This window comes from Lipophrys pholis (genome assembly GCF_963383615.2).
Source record: "Lipophrys pholis genome assembly, chromosome: 4".
Lineage (NCBI taxonomy): Eukaryota > Metazoa > Chordata > Actinopteri > Blenniiformes > Blenniidae > Lipophrys > Lipophrys pholis.
The window spans coordinates 32,583,929-32,601,204 of NC_137637.1; the positions used below are offsets into that span (position 1 = coordinate 32,583,929).

The 17,276-nt window shown below is 40.7% G+C and overlaps 3 protein-coding genes across 3 annotated transcripts; all 3 read right to left on the reverse strand.

Moving 5' to 3' along the window:
- Nucleotides 1-544: 544 nt before the first annotated feature.
- On the reverse strand, nt 545-16,457 carry LOC308108330 (odorant receptor 131-2-like; the record flags this gene model as incomplete). The annotated part of the gene is made up of 2 exons (XM_080461161.1): nt 545-1,342; nt 16,305-16,457. The coding sequence occupies 2 exons, from the start codon at nt 16,455-16,457 to the stop codon at nt 545-547; spliced, it is 951 nt and encodes a 316-aa protein (XP_080317287.1).
- LOC308108958 (odorant receptor 131-2-like) lies at nt 3,478-6,707 on the reverse strand (the record flags this gene model as incomplete). The annotated part of the gene is made up of 3 exons (XM_080462289.1): nt 3,478-3,589; nt 5,710-6,500; nt 6,576-6,707. The coding sequence occupies 3 exons, from the start codon at nt 6,705-6,707 to the stop codon at nt 3,478-3,480; spliced, it is 1,035 nt and encodes a 344-aa protein (XP_080318415.1).
- LOC308108959 (odorant receptor 131-2-like) lies at nt 10,856-11,863 on the reverse strand (the record flags this gene model as incomplete). Its single annotated transcript, XM_080462290.1, has 2 exons — nt 10,856-11,656; nt 11,732-11,863. 2 exons carry the CDS (start codon nt 11,861-11,863, stop codon nt 10,856-10,858), a joined length of 933 nt encoding a protein of 310 aa, XP_080318416.1.
- Nucleotides 16,458-17,276: the final 819 nt, after the last annotated feature.

A 17,276-nucleotide genomic window follows, 5' to 3' on the forward strand; every position in this document is an offset into this window, starting at 1 on the left:
CTCTCAGCCTCAAACCCATGACATTCTCACTACCGGTGAAAAGTAGTGAGAGAGCAAACCACTACGCCACCAAACCGGCCCTCAGCTGTCACAAAGACTGAATGTTTCACCTGAACCGAAGCATCACAGAACTGCTGACACTGACAATTAGTGATGACACCGTTTTTAATCAGTCTGTTTTTATTTGAAACGTGCAAAAGGTCAGAAAGTTTCACATAGAACAAAGGATATCTTTTGGGGAAAAAATTCCTTAATGTTGTGTGTGTGTGTGTGTGTGTGTGTGTGTGTGTGTGTGTGTGTGTGTGTGTGTGTGTGTGTGTGTGTGTGTGTGTGTGTGTGTGTGTGTGTGTGTGTGTGTGTGTGTGTGTGTGTGTGTGTGTGTGTGTGTGTGTGTGTGAGAAACTACGTATGTTCAGGTCAAAAAGTGTCTTTGAATTGAGTCTGAAGCAAAGAAGTATCTCAGTCTCAGCAGAATAAAAATGTTTTAACTTAACACAATAGGTCCATATCCATTAATGAGTTATGGTTATGAGCTTGTCCAGCTTTACTGGACCTGGTCACATGTCCCTGCGGGCTGTCTTAAGTTGACCGTACAGAGCAGGTACCTCCTCACGTAGCTCCTGAAGGTCTGGTCCCTCAGCCCGTACACGACGGGGCTAACAAAGCGGGGCAGTATCTGCACGATGACGTAGCAAGCGAAGCGGATGTCCGAGTACTTCTCGGGCATCAGGAACAGCAGAGCCTGTTCGAACATGGGCCTCACGTAGGTCAGCATGCACAGCAGCAGCTGGAAGCCGTGCAGCAGGATGGTGTTCCGGGCCTTCCTGGAGTTGGCCGTGGCTCCTTTGGCTGCGAACAGAATCCTGAAGTACGTGTATATGAGCGTGAGCCAGACCACCACCAGGCACAGGATGTGGGAAGCGTTGCGCTTCCGCAGGCTGATGGAGCTCCTGAAGACAAAGTCTCTGGCACACAGCACCTTGGAGCGGAGGAAGCCCAGGGGCTCGGTGGCCAGCAGGACCAGGAGGTCGGGCAGGATGGAGAGCGAGCTGGCCACCCAAATCAGGCCGATCAGGACGTAGGTCCTCTTCACCGTGCAGATCTGCGAGTGGCGCAGCGGTATGCACACGGCGACGTAGCACTCCACCGCCATGCTGGCCAGGTTCAGCGGGGTGTTGAAGGTGGCGGTGACGGCGATCATGAGCAGGACGGTGCAGACGGGCAGCGTGATGGTGTAGACGGTGTAGATGATGATGTGCAGCAGAGTGGAGATGGCCAGCTGGGTCATGTCGTTTATCACCAGGTGGATGAACAAGATGTACCGAGGGTTTGAATTGAAGACCTGCAGCAGCGAAAAAAAAACCAACAATACAGGAAACACACAATATAGAAAAATTACTTAATTATATTGAAATGTTTTGGTGAAATGTAGTATTGTGAGATTTCGAGGCAGCGACTGGCTAAACAACACTATCAAGTGAAAACAGAAAACGTCTGTTTCATTTTGAGGGTCTGGTCACATGACAACGGTGCTTGGAACTACATGAAAATGCAGTTTTTCTTTAAAAACAGCTTCCAAGCTGGAAAAAGACTTTGTGTCTGTGTAAATGGTGAAAACTGAATTTTTCTGAATCGCATGCTCACTACAGTCATAGTAAATGGTTCTGCACAAGGATTGTTTCGTAACAATAAAATGCAGCACTTCTCCAATTAAGTAAATCTTTACTTCACCATCATCTGGATCACATTTTATTTCTTACATACAGATACTGAGATACTGAGTGGACCAAAAGGACAAAGACTTTTTAAAGGAACTTAAATTTTTAAACCTCATTGTTCTCTAAAACAGCACCCACTAGTGGCCCAACATGAAAACGACATCGTTTTCAGCATTTCTGCCATTTCACTGTCAACGGATGTTGTTTTCTAAACGTTGCCATGTAAACATGAACCTTCTCTGAAACGCAGTAACGCTGCCTAAAAGGTGTTAATTTACTTGTCGGTGCAAATTAATAGCGCTTTTACTGTGAAAAAAAAAAGTGTGTTTTGCAGGTGATTTTTCAGAATAATATCATGAGAGACATTTGCACAAATAAGAGCGTTAATATGAGTGTTTTGACCCTCTTAAAGAAGATTCACTTCTGTTTTTAAATGCTTGAGTTCCTGGACCTTGTACATAGAAAGATCTTCAATCATATTTCAGGGCCACGTAATATAGGCATGTACATATCATATTTAATTTTTTTTTTATCTTTACTATTTCAGCTCTAGAATCAGAACTGGTGGCATGTGGACCCTGAGCAAAAGTCTCAGATGACCGCTGCAGCATCCCCTGCTTTTCAAACCCGGTGAAAAAAAGCTGATGTCATCTTCATCAACGCAGGTAAATCACATTGCTTGTTCTCCATAAATCTGTTCACATCTTTACCACATCCTGCTCCAAACCGCCAGAGTTAAAAACTTCTTGTTAACAATAAATTACTAATGTCAACTGAATGGAAGTAATTTTTCTGAGAAATTGTGGTCAATGCTTTTCAATTATATAATGTTTTTCACTGCACGAGTGGTTCCCAAAGTGGTTAAGACTGTTAATCACATTTACTCGTTCACAATTAAGTGGAGGCGGCTGCCACGCAAGGCACTCCAGCATCCACTAGGAGCAGTTTGGGGACACGCGGACACGACGAGATGGTAGAATCCAACATGCAATCTTTCAATTGAGAGACAACCGCTCAGCCAAATTCTACAAATATAATCTGGTATTTAGTTTTTCAGGCACTTAAACTTTCAAAACAAAATTAACACTTCAGTGAGCTTCCTGACAAGAAATCATGTGGTTTTTTTTTGTGCACTTCAGAAAATTTGCATTACAAACTTCCCTCTTGAGTATCTAACGCAAAACATCAAGAGAATAGAACAGAATTTGTTATCATTATACACGGTGTAATGAAATTGGAGAGCTGCTCCTCTCACGGTGCCAAAGAAAAAACACAACACTTACAAAACAGTTTCTTTTCCATTAAATAATGTCTGAAAATCACAACACAGCACCTATTCTATTCTATTCTATTCTATTCTATTCTATTCTATTCTATTCTATTCTATTCTAACAACATATAGATTATTAGGCTGTCAGGAAATGTTTTTTTCTACCAGATGAAGCACTTATATATCAACCACAACAATATTATCTTAATATTATCAGCTAGTTTAAATGTAATATATAGAAGATAAATATGTAATCATTTTAGAACTTGTAATAGTTTTATAATTGTGGATCGTAGAACATTATCAAATTAACAGGAAACAACTGCACAATGAATGCAAATACAAAACATCAGCAGCAGGTGATGGTAGGTCCCTCATGGAGAGCATCCGCTGCAGATGAATAAACTCCTGTGTTTCTTTTTAAGCTATAAAATTACAGGAATCATCATTTGAATCTGCTTTAAATGTTGTGGATTTGGGAATACAATGTCAGACCTGGTGCTTTCTGAAGGTGTGCAGCAGGGTACAGTTGATGTAGTTGATGGAGATGCAGAGTGCTGCAAGGATCACATTCTTGATCACACCTGTGGCAAAATTGTCCCTGGTATACACAGCTGAGGTGACAGAGTTGTTTACTGCAGATGAGTTCATGGCTGACGTGGTAGGATCCCTCCTCATGGAACGCAGCAGAATATACCTGATGTGTCCTGTAACAAAGCTGCATATATTTGTTATACTCACTCAGTTTGATAGAAGTTGCAGCAAATACAAACAAATCTTATAAACAACACATTTCTGATACATAAAATACATGATAGAAGTAAACATGTAGTGAATGAAGTCAGAACCTACCCTGGTTTGATAATGCTCCACATCAGGCTGCTGCAAGTGGTGAGTTTATGAAGGCTTGCTGGTCTGTTTGTGTGTGTGTGTGTGTGTGTGTGTGTGTGTGTGTGTGTGTGTGTGTGTGTGTGTGTGTGTGTGTGTGTGTGTGTGTGTGTGTGTGTGTGTGTGTGTGTGTGTGTGTGTGTGTGTGTGTGTGTGTGTGTGTGTGTGTGTGTGTGTGTGTGTGTGTGTGTGTGTGTGTGTGTGTGTGTGTGAGAAACAACCAACCAATGTGTGTGTGTGTGAGTGTGAAACAACCAACCAATGAACCAACTACTAAACCAGAATAAATCAACCAAACATTAAAACAGCTAATTGAGGAAACAATAATCAGGATTTCTAAACCAACAAAATGGGAAGACTTTTAAACAAACAACAATAAACTCCAAACAAACAAAACCAAACAACGGACTAACAATCTCATGACAAACCACCGAACTAAAAACAATATCCTCCAAGGCTACTAACCCAAAAAACAACAACCAGCCAACCAACCAACCCAACAGCCAGCCAGCCAACCAACCAACCCAGCCAGCCAGCCAGCCAGCCAGCCAGCCAGCCAGCCAGCCAACCAACCAACCAACCAACCAACCAATCAAGCAAGCAAGCAACCAACCCAACAGCCAGGCAGCCAACCAACCAACCAACCCACCAACCAACCAACCAACCAACTCAACAGCCAGCCAGCCAGCCAGCCAACCAACCAACCAACCCACCAGCCAGCCAACCAACTGATCCAACCCGCCCGTCCGCCTGCCCGCCAGCCAGCCAACCAACCATCCAGCTGGCCCGCCCGCCCAAATGTGTCTCGCCCTGAACAAACTAATTGTGACCAGGTATTCAGGACATGAATGAGACACACCTGCAGTTGTAAATCAATCCGTCTCAATTCTTTAACACAAAAGACAGAAAGACCGTTGACGGGATCATATTACATACTCGCTTCTAAGGACAATTATTAACACCTGAGTAAGCACAAAAGGGTTTTAGACCCAGAAAACTGCTTGTTGAAGTATTTTGTAAAAAAAATCATCATTTTCCATTGTTGATATTTATTTTAAAGTTAAATTCATTAACCTGCTAATAAATCAATGGCGACCGTCTGATAACTCATCTGTTTAAAGTGAATATAAGTGAATGGTCTCATCTTTCATCCTGTTCTTTGTGGATCATTTATCAGTATTTAATGAAATTACAACTTCCTTCCATACGAGCGCTCGCTGCTGCTGCCTGAGGCTGTAGGCAGGCCAGAGAACCCGCTGTCCTCAGCTTTAAGGGAGCTTATCCTCAAGCAGAGAAACAGACCATAAAAATCCACACACAGGGTCAGATGTTGGCTTTGTGTATTTTCATAAAGATCTGCCACTTTCATGAGTGTGAAGGTACAAGATCCAGCCTGATCTGTTGTTATCTTGACTTTAAAACTTCACACAAGCGTCCTGTTCTTATTTTCTGCTGCAGGGAAGTAATGAAATGCGTGGTTTTCAGCTGTTTTACCACAAAGTATTCAAATAATCCATATTTAACAGAACAGCCAGTTTGGATCATTCGTAGATTAACATTAGCAATCATTAGTTATCGACATAGCTTATATAACCAAACCAAACAAAAATCAATGTGAACGGTATGTTATGATGACCATAGTGGATCTTTTGTAACATGACCTCAGTTTGCTGTCTCATCTCATTTGATCTCATCAATGACAACAAAGCTGTTTTGACAACATGATTTGTACCGTAAACGTGTTTGCAGCGTCAACAGTGGCTGCTCTCCCGTCGTGTCTTTACACAACTTAAAAGGAAGAAGACACAAGACTGAGCCAATTTTCACAATGACCTTTTCTGAGTCTTTATTGGATGAACGTCAGCATCGTTCGCTGCGATGAGCAGATACTTCTTCAGGTACTTCTTCAACGCCTTGTCTCGTATCGCATAAATTATCGGATTGACGATTCGGGGCACAAGCTGGATCAAGATTGAAACCACGAAGCGAATGTACGGCACATTTCTGGGAAAAATGACCGCAAATGCTTCTATTACGACGTTGAACAGGAAGTTGAGCATGCCGAGCAGCAGCTGGAAGCCGTGGAGCAGGACGGTGTTTCGAGCCTTCTTGGCGTTTGCAGAGGCTGTTTGTGCAGCAAACCAGATATTGAAGTACGTATAGAAAAGAATGAGCCAAAGAATCACAAAAAACAGAATGTTGGATAGGCGCCTCTTGTATTCCAGATTTCCCCTAAAAACATTGGCCCTCAGGCAAAATCTTCTGGAATGAAAGAAATCTGGGTTTTCTGTTCCCAACGTGAGAAACAAATCTGGGAGGATAGAAAGCGAGTTAACCAGCCAGGTCAGCGCGATCACGACGTACGTCCTCCTGACCGTGCAGACCCGCGAGTGATGGAGAGGGAAGCAAACGGCGACGTAACACTCCACAGACATCAGAACCACGGTCAGAGGGTTGTTCTGACTGGCCAGAACAGCAGTCATGAGCAGGACGATGCACAATGAGACGTTGATCGTGAACATGATGTAACTCAGCACTTGAAGCAGGATGAACATGATGACCATGATGATGTCATTGATGACCAGATGGACGTACAGGATGTACCGAGGATTCGTGTTGAAAATCTGAAACGGGACAGTGCTGATTAGAATCCACAGGTTCTCTGCAAACTGACTGGATCACGGTGTGGTGGGTCAAACCTGGTGTCTGTTGAAGATGTGCACCAGCGTCCCGTTCACGTAGACGATGGAGAAGCAGAGAGCCACGGTTATCATGTTCTTTATTATGGCTTCTCTTAAGGAGTCCCGGCCGACTGCTGTCGTCTGATTCATCCTGGCGTCTGAAGGGAGTCGGTCAGGATGAAACAATATATGATGGACCAGCGTCTCAAAAAACACTGCAAAGTTTTAGTATCAATGAAAGCTGCTTTGTCACAAATGCAAATCCCGGTGGTCGTAAATATTCCACAGCACTGTTAAAACTTCAATATTGACCATTGTCTGTCTGTGCATTTTTTTTGTGGTTTTATTCTCAACTTGTTAGTGCAGACATGTGCAACTACTGGGTACATACAACGTACAACCCCCCCTCTCCAAATCCGTGAAACCGTTTTCACAAATGTCCTCAAATATTATCTTCAAAAGGTAAAAGTTATTTAATCCACATTTAATATTCATTTAACGGTATAGAAATCTGTGTTTTTATAGGATCTGATTATATATTAAACAAAAAATGCCAGTGTTCAGATTTTGTGGACCTCCTATTTCATTTCATTTATGCTTTTGTTCCTTTTATGAAAGCAAAAATTGTCCCAACCGTGCTGCCCAAATTATCCTATAATAAACACCTCCATGATTGGAAGGGAACAGCTCCTTAGTAAGCCGCCCCTTACTTGAGAAGAAGAAGAAGAAGAAGAAGAAGAAGAAGAAGAAGAAGAAGAATAAATAAATGATAAGTATATATTACAGAGCAACGAAATTTTTTTAGAAACTAATAAACAAACAAACAAAAGCCTGTACAGTACGAATGTACCGTCTCAGAAACAGTTGATGCAGTTTCAGTTTTCTGCATATATATATATATATATATATATATATATATATATATATATATATATACATATATACATACACTCACCGGCCACTTTATTAGGTACACCTTGCTAGTACCGGGTTGGACCCCTTTTGCCTTCAGAACTGCCTTAATCCTTCATGGCATAGATTCAACAAGGTACTGGAAACATTCCTCAGAGAGTTTAGTCCATATTGACATGATAGCATCACACAGTTGCTGCAGATTTGTCGGCTGCACATCCATGATGCGAATCTCCCGTTCCAGCACGCCCCAAAGGTTCTCTATTGGAATGAGATCTGGTGACTGTGGAGGCCATTTGAGTACAGTGAACTCATTGTCATGTTCAAGAAACCAGTCTGAGATGATTGGCGCTTTATGACATGGCGCGTTGTATTGCTGGAAGTAGCCATCAGAAGACGGGTACACTGTGGTCATAAAGGGATTGACATGGTCAGCAACAATACTTAGGTAGGCTGTGACGTTGACACGATGCTCAGTTGGTACTAAGGGGCCCAAAGTGTGCCAAGAAAGTATCCCCCACACCATGACACCACCACCACCACCAGCCTGAACCGTTAATACAAGGCAGGATGGATCAATGCTTTCATGTTGTTGACGCCAAATTCTGACCCTACCATCCGAATGTCGCAGCAGAAATTGACACTCATCAGACCAGGCAACGTTTTTCCAATCTTCTTTTGTCCAATTTTGGTGAGCCTGTGCGAATTGTAGCCTCAGTTTCCTGTTCTTAGCTGACAGGAGTGGCACCCGGTGTGGTCTTCTGCTGCTGGAGCCCCTCCGCCTCAAAGTTCTACGTGTTGTGCGTTCAGAGATGCTCTTCTGCATACCTCAGTTGTAACGAGTGGTTATTTGAGTTACTGTTGCCTTTCTATCAGCTCCAACCAGTCTGGCCATTCTCCTCTGACCTCTGGCATCAACAAGGCATTTGGCCCACAGAACTGCCGCTCACTGGATATTTTCTCTTTTTCGGACCATTCTCTGTGAACCCTAGAGATGGTTGCGCGTGAAAATCCCAGTAGATCAGCAGCTTCTGAAATACTCAGATCAGCCCGTCGGGCACCAACACCCATGCCACGGTGAAAGTCACTTAAATCAACTTTCTTCCCCATTCTGATGCTCGGTTTGAACTGCAGCAGATCGTCTTGACCATGTCTACATGCCTAAATGTATGAGTTGCTGCCATGTGATTGGCTAATTAGAAATTTGTGTTAACGAGCAGTTGGACAGGTGTACCTAATAAAGTGGCCAGTGACTGTGTGTATATATATAGATATATATCTATATCTATATATTCTTTATTGATGAATAATAGTACAATCTTTTAAATCCTGTATTTATTATCCTGTATCTCCTCCTATGACTCATTCCATTTTCTGAAGCGAACACAAATAACAGGTTTACTGGTAAAATTCTACTTTTTGCTTTGAGCATGATGAGCAGTGGCAGTAATTCTGTTATTTCTGTATTACCATGAGTTAACAATTAAACTTTTAGTATGTTCTCTGAATTTATCCACAGCATATATCTAACTTTGTTCAAGATGGAAATATTCTTTGACATTTAAAAAAAAAAAAATAATTACAAGTGTGATTTCCATGTCTGTCGAAATGACTCCCCAAAGTCTTAACTCCGATACCCTCTCAATAGTAAGACATATTAAGAACTATTACATCAATCCAAGTGCCCAGAAATACACAGTCAATAATTATAGCAGACATTATTCAGTGTACGTTTAAAAAATTAATTTTAATTCTAATCATCAGTAATGTTTTTTGAGGTTGTATGTCCTTATGCGGCTTTAAACTAACTTAAGTTTTGAAATGAATAAATATAAAGGAAACTACATCAAAAAGTTCAAAAGTAAAAATTATTTTTCATTAAAAATGCACTGGTGCAGCTTCTGCATGCAATTTATTTCAGATGCACTCTAAAGGTGCTGCTTGTTCATTGCATATAAATATGGTAAAAAGAAGAAAAAAAGAAACAATAAGGAAATATTTTAACATGTGCATGTTTAATTCAGTGAAATCATTGGATAATAATTCATATATGATGCATTTCTTCGTCTGATGGTTTAATGTTCTATTATTTAATTATACTATTCATCAAGAATCATTTAAAAACAATTAAACTTGAAGTTGAAGGTAACAAACTTAAAAAAGATTCAAACCCACAATGTTATTGCTTAAAAATGGTATCGAGATTATTAAGTAACTTTATGTACTAACGTTTTCTTCATTTGTCTACAATGGAGAGGAAATGAAAAAGTGTTACAAAAAATGTAAAGAATTCAAAAATATTATTATTATTATTATTATTATTATTATTATTATTATTATTATTATTATTAATAAACATTTGAATTGTATAATGCTTTTCAAGGCATTCAAAGACACTTCTCATCATCACATTATAAAATCAGCATAAAAATAAAGGAACATCATAAAAACAGTCATTAATTTGTGCTATGGATTAAAAGCGAACTGATGGGCCTTGATGAGTGATTTAAAAGTAAAGGATTAACTCTCATGTTATTTAACACAGTCATTTCATTTCCACAAGAGAAAGCACAAGTATTAAAGACTCACCTGAAGATGTGTGTATGGATCAGAGACGATCTGAGTTTGATTGTAATTTATAGTTTAATGTCCTGATAATACATTCAGAGGGAGGGTGTGTGTGTGTGTGTGTGTGTGTGTGTGTGTGTGTGTGTGTGGGGGTGTGTGGGTGTGTGTGTGTGTGTGTGTGTGGGTGTGTGTGTGTGTGTGTGTGTTAAACGGGTCAATCTAAAAACAAATACCAGTAAATGCAAACTTTGAGATATTGTCCATATTTTACACATATATTGAAACATTACAAGATTTTGTTGTTTTCAATATTTTATCATTTCATGCACTTATTTGTATTTTGAATACAGTGTTTTTAATTTTACAAAATTGAAGATCCAACCTTGAACATTCAGTTTCAAACCTTTTGACCTGGATCGAGCTCCATATCCTGTTCTTATTTTCTGCTGCAGGGAAATAATGAAACGTGTGGTTTTCAGCTGTTTTACCACAAAGTATTCAAATAATCCATATTTAACAGAACAGCCAGTTTGGATCATTCGTAGATTAACATTAGCAATCATTAGTTATCGACATAGCTTATATAACCAAACCAAACCAAAATCAATGTGAACGGTATGTTATGATGACCATAGTGGATCTTTTGTAACATGACCTCAGTTTGCTGTCTCATCTCATTTGATCTCATCAATGACAACAAAAACTATTTTGACAACATGATTTGTACCGCAAACGTGTTTGTAGCGTCGACAGTGGCTGCTCTCCCGCCGTGTCTTTACACAACTTAAAAGGAAGAAGACACAAGTCTGAGCCAATTTTCACAATGACCTTTTCTGAGTCTTTATTGGATGAACGTCAGCATCGTTCGCTGCGATGAGCAGATACTTCTTCAGGTACTTCTTCAACGCCTTGTCTCGTATCGCATAAATTATCGGATTGACGATTCGGGGCACAAGCTGGATCAAGATTGAAACCACGAAGCGAATGTACAGCGCATTTCTGGGAAAAATGACCGCAAATGCTTCTATTATCACGTTGAACAGGAAGTTGAGCATGCCGAGCAGCAGCTGGAAGCCGTGGAGCAGGACGGTGTTTCGAGCCTTCTTGGCGTTTGCAGAGGCTGTTTGTGCAGCAAACCAGATATTGAAGTACGTATAGAAAAGAATGAGCCAAAGAATCACGAAAAACAGAATGTTGGATATGCGCCTCTTGTATTCCAGATTTCCCCTAAAAACATTGGCCCTCAGGCAAAATCTTCTGGAATGAAAGAAATCTGGGTTTTCTGTTCCCAACGTGAGAAACAAATCTGGGAGGATAGAAAGCGAGTTAACCAGCCAGGTCAGCGCGATCACGACGTACGTCCTCCTGACCGTGCAGACCCGCGAGTGATGGAGAGGGAAGCAAACGGCGACGTAACACTCCACAGACATCAGAACCACGGTCAGAGGGTTGTTCTGACTGGCCAGAACAGCAGTCATGAGCAGGACGATGCACAATGAGACGTTGATCGTGAACATGATAACACTCAGCAGTTGAAGCAGGATGTACATGATGACCATGATGATGTCATTGATGACCAGATGGACGTACAGGATGTACCGAGGATTCGTGTTGAAAATCTGAAACGGGACAGTGCTGATTAGAATCCACAGGTTCTCTGCAAACTGACTGGATCACGGTGTGGTGGGTCAAACCTGGTGTCTGATGAAGATGTGCACCAGCGTCCCGTTCACGTAGACGATGGAGAAGCAGAGAGCCACGGTTATCATGTTCTTAATTATGGTGTCTCTTAAGTAGTCCTGGCCGACTGCTGTCGTCTGATTCATCCTGGCGTCTGAAGGGTGTCGGTCAGGATGAAACGATATCAATCAATCAATCAATCAATCAATCAATCAATCAATCAACTTTATTTGTATAGCACCTTTTTATACAATTAATGTAAAACAAAGTGCTTAACGTGATTTAAAAACAGTGCAAAGGTACAATAGATAAAGTGAACACACACACACACACACACACACACACACACACACACACACACACACACACACACACACACACACACACACACACACACACACACACACACACACACACACACACACACACACACACATGCAGACATGGCTGTTGGTATGGAGACATGGCAGGGCACTGAGGACTTAAGGTGAGGAAAGGGCCACATTTGGGGGCCGTCCACATTGGGAGTGGCACAGTCTCTAACCACAGGGGGCGCTGCCCCACAGATCCCCCAGCCCCGGCAGACCGGCAAGTCCCACAACATATGTGTGGGACCAACCAGGTGCCTGGGACGGGGGAACCCACAGGACCGTGGGGAACGTGGCCACAACCAGTGTCGCGACCCCTGACAGGAATATATGATGGACCAGCGTCTCCAAAAAAAGAAAAACAGTATAGAAATCTGTGTTTTTATAGGATCTGATTATAAATTAATCAGAAAATGCTGTGGAATTAGTATTCACATGATCAATACTTGGAGTTGAATGGATCCGTCATAATTTAGGCCCCTGTTAGTGAGAGTAAAGTTTTGGTGGACCTCTTATTTCATTTCTTTTATTTTTTTGTTCCTTTTATGAAAGCAAAAATAGTCCCAACCGTGCTGCCAAAATGATCCTATAATAAACACCTCCATGATTAAAAGGAAACAGCTCCTTAGTAAGCTGCCCCTTACTTGAGAATAATGATAATTAAAAATAACTACATGATAAGTATATTTTTCAGAATCCTACACCTTCCACACAGTGATTATAGAGCAACGAAATAAACTATAGAACAAACAAACAAAAGCCCGTGCAGTACGAATGTACAGTCTCAGTACTATGATTTAATAAATAAACTTTTGGTATTCTCTCTGAATTTATCCACGGCATATATTTAACTTTGTTCAAGATAAAAATATTCGTTGACAATCAATAAAATAAATAAAATTATACGTGTGATTTCCTTGTCTGTCGAATTGATTCCCCAAAGTCCTAACTCAGATTCCCTCTCAATATTAAGACATATTAAGATATATTAAGAACTATTACGATGATCCAAGTGTCCAGAAATACACAGTCAATAGTTATAGCTGACAATCAGTGTACTTATTCTTTTTAATTTTTAATTAATTTTAATTCTAATCATCAGTAATGTTTGAGCAGTTTTTAAGGTTGTATGTCATTATGCAGCTATAAACCAACTGTAAGTTTTGAAATGAATACATTTTTAAAAATTTCATTGCACTGGTGCAGCTTCGGCATGCAATTTATTTCAGTTGCACTCTAAAGGTGCTGCTTGTTCATTGCATATAAATATGGTAAAAAAAAGAAAAACAAAAGAAGAAAAAAGAAACAATAGGGAAATATTTTAACATGTGCATGTTTAATTCAGTGAAATCAGTGGATAATAATTCATATATGACTCAAAGACACGTCACATCATCACATTATAAAATCAGCATAAAAATAAAGAAACATCATAAAAACAGTCATTAATTTGTGCTATGCATTAAATGCGAACTGATGGGTCTTGAGTGATTTAAAAGTAAAAAAACTAACTCATGTTATTTAACACAGTCATTTCATTTCCACAAGAGAAAGCACAAGTATTAAAGACTCACCTGAAGATGTGTGTATGGATCAGAGACGATCTGAGTTTGATTGTAATTTATAGTTTAATGTCCTGATAATACATTCAGAGGGAGGGTGTGTGTGTGTGTGTGTGTGTGTGTGTGTGTGTGTGTGCGTGTGTGTGTGTGTGTGTGTGTGTGTGTGTGTGTGTGTGTGTGTGTGTGTGTGTGTGTGTGTGTGTGTGTGTGTGTGTGTGTGTGTGTGTGTGTGTGTGTGTGCGCGCGTGCGTGTTAAATGAGCGAATCTAAAAACAAATACCAATAAATGTAAACCTTGAGATATTGTCTATATTTTACACATTTCTACTATATTTTTTATTTCAACTACAATCCCCTGTTATAAGTGGTTAACAGAGATGAAACTACAAACAACTGTATAACTATAAACGTTCAATTGTATATTTCCATATAAAATGCACAATATAATTTATGAATGAAGTGAAAAGAAGCAATCCACAAGCAAAGCATGATTTTAATATTTTTATTTAATGACATTTAAAAGCAGATACACATTTTAACTTGGGGTTAGTTTCTATATGTATTCTATTTGTGTGCAAAATATAAAACCTATTTGCTGTCTCGTTTGCTACTGAGTGGTGACACAACAACATATACACACATCAGCCAGAACATTATGCCCCCCACCTTCTGACCAATGGAGGGGTGCTGTCGCACCAGGATTCTGCATCAGATCCTTTAATTCCTAAATGTTGGGAGGATCGGACTGGTTTGTCTCGCACAGCTGGAATTAAATCTGGAGAAGGTGAAGACAAGTCAAACCTCTGGCGTTGGACAGAACTCTGTGGATTCACTCAGTCCATGTCAAAGTCACTCAAATCGTTCGTCCACTTTTCTGTTTTTAAAATGAATTTAAGAATGAAAGTTACATTCTGTTTGATACACCAGGAGCCATGATACAAAGAGAATCTGTGATATTTCTGTGGTTTTAATGTTATGGCTGATAAGCATTTGGCTGCGATCTATTTCCTGTGTCGTATGCGAACTGTGTGCACCAGATGCTGCTTGAAATACTGTTTAAAGGTCTTGTCCCGCAGCCCGTACACGACGGGACTGATGAACCTGGGGAGGATCTGGATGATGACGTAGTGAACAAACAAAACGTGCCGGAAATGTTTTGGAAACCAGGACACATACACCCTGACCATCAGATGGGCCACGTAGTTGAGCATGCAGAGCAGGAGCTGGAAGCCGTGAAGCAGGACGGTATTCCTGGTATTTGCCGCGTTCCCACTCGTTGATTTCGTCGCATTTGCGGCTTTAGCAGCTTTAGCGGCTTTAGCGGCAGAGATAATATTGAAGTAGCTGTAGAAGAGGCTGAGCCAAACAACAACCAGACACATGAAATAGGTCACTTCCCTCTTTTTTATACTGAACGGATGCCGAAAGAGGTTTTCCCGCTCACAGTAAATCGTGGTATAGATCAAACGTATAGGCTCCGTTGCCACAATGATAAAGACGTCAGCAAGGATGGAGACACCACTCATGGCCCAGATACACCCGATCAGGATGTACGTCCGTTTGCTGGTGCACAGCTCGGTGTGTCGCAGAGGGAAGCAGACAGCGATGTAGCACTCTATGGCCATGGCAGCCAGATTCAGTGGGGTGTTGAAGGTGGTGAAGACGGCAAAGACAATGATGAGGCAGCAGAAGAAAGCATTGATTTTGTAGAAGATGTAAGAGTAGACAAAGAGGCTGATGGTTGTTGTGAGCTGGATCATGTCGTTTATCACCAGGTGGATGAACAGGATATACCGAGGATTCAAGTGAAACACCTGAAAGAGAGAAGAACCATTTCACCTGCGGTTCACCACTTGACCTTCTGTTAATAATCACGTGAGCCGTTTAAGATTCACTCATTAAAATAGGTTGAAAGGAAGAATCTCAAGACTTTTTCAAGACCTACATTTTCACATTTGCAACTTTTAGTTTTGTCAGTTTTAAATATGACGAAGGCACTCATGCCTCTGCCTGGCCAGAATCAGACCCGGATCTATGAATCCCTTTCTCCTTCTCCCATTATCTGAGTCAAAATCCCTCCACAAGTTCTGAGTTATCCTGTTAGCCAGCCAGCCAGCCAGCCAGCCAGCCAGCCAGCCAGCCAGCCAGCCAGCCAGCCAGCCAACCAACCAACCAACCAACCAACCAACCAACCAACCAACCAACCAACCAACCAACCAACCAACCCATAATAAAGCCCCTATCTACCAAAAACCAACCAACCAACCAACCAACCAACCAACCCATAATAAAGCCCTTATCTACCAAAAACCAACCAACCAACCAACCAACCAACCAACCAACCAACCAACCAACCAACCCATAATAAAGCCCCTATCTACCAAAAACCAACCAATCAACCAACCAACCAACCAACCAACCAACCAACCAACCAACCAACCCATAATAAAGCCCCTATCTACCAAAAACCAACCAATCAACCAACAATAAATCTACACCGTGTGTAGCTGCCTTGAGTGTGAGGAGAAACACTGACTGGCCAATGATTACATTACAACATTGAACATTTTCTGGTTTTACTTGTGAAGAGACAGAGGTAAAAAGTTAAAGAAAATACAGTTATCATTCCATTTTTCGAGCGGGAGCTGATTGCTGACCTGGTGTTTCCTGAAGGTGTGTATCAGGGTGCCGTTGATGTAGTTGATGATGATACCCAGTGCCACAACGATCACATTTTTGGCCACAGCTGTGCTCGCAGTGTCTCTGTTACTGAAACTGCTCGACACATTGACTTCAGATGAGGAATTCATAGAGGAAGGATCCTGCAGGCTTCTGCTGAATAAAAGGTCAAATAGAAATATGTTGTGACATGCACAGCTGATTTAAAGTCGTTGGGTTCGTGCAAACCGATCAACTGATAGTAACACCCAGCGAGTACAATCACAAACGGGAGGGTTCATGTCCAGGCTTAGTGGGCTTTAGAACCTGTTGAATCCAGGGTCTATCAAGTTTTATCGTCTGTTATAATGCTCCTTGTGTCATTTTGCATTCATGTTATAAAGGTACTGTTTAAATCTACATAGCAGCTTTATTTTATTGTGATTTTATGTATGATTATATTTATTTAGATTTTTTTGTTTCTCCACAAATATATCAGTATAAACGCTGATATTCCTAGAATCTAAATTTATTTATTTATTTATTTATTTATTTATTTATTTATTACAAGTGCTGCACTCACATTGGGAACATTAATGTTTGTATGTTTACTTTTCTGTGATTATCTCATTGTTGTTTGTAATATTCAATGAAGATCTTAAAAAAACACCCTGTTAAAACAACAACGATCTGCTGGAAATGACATTGTTTCTGTGTTTGTTTGCTCGTTTTATGGTGGAGGGACCGGATGGTGATGGATGTGAAATCCAGTCTCTGGAAGAAGTTATCAATGGAACACGACAGAACATCACAGGTGAATTTGATAAAAAAAAAAAACACACAGAGAAAATATCTCACATTGAAATCTTCCTTGCGCAAATATCCATCCAGATATTCAGCGCATGTTGTTAGTAAATCAGTTTGTCATATTTAAAAGCACAAACCTTCAGTGTTTCATGTGATTTTCCATC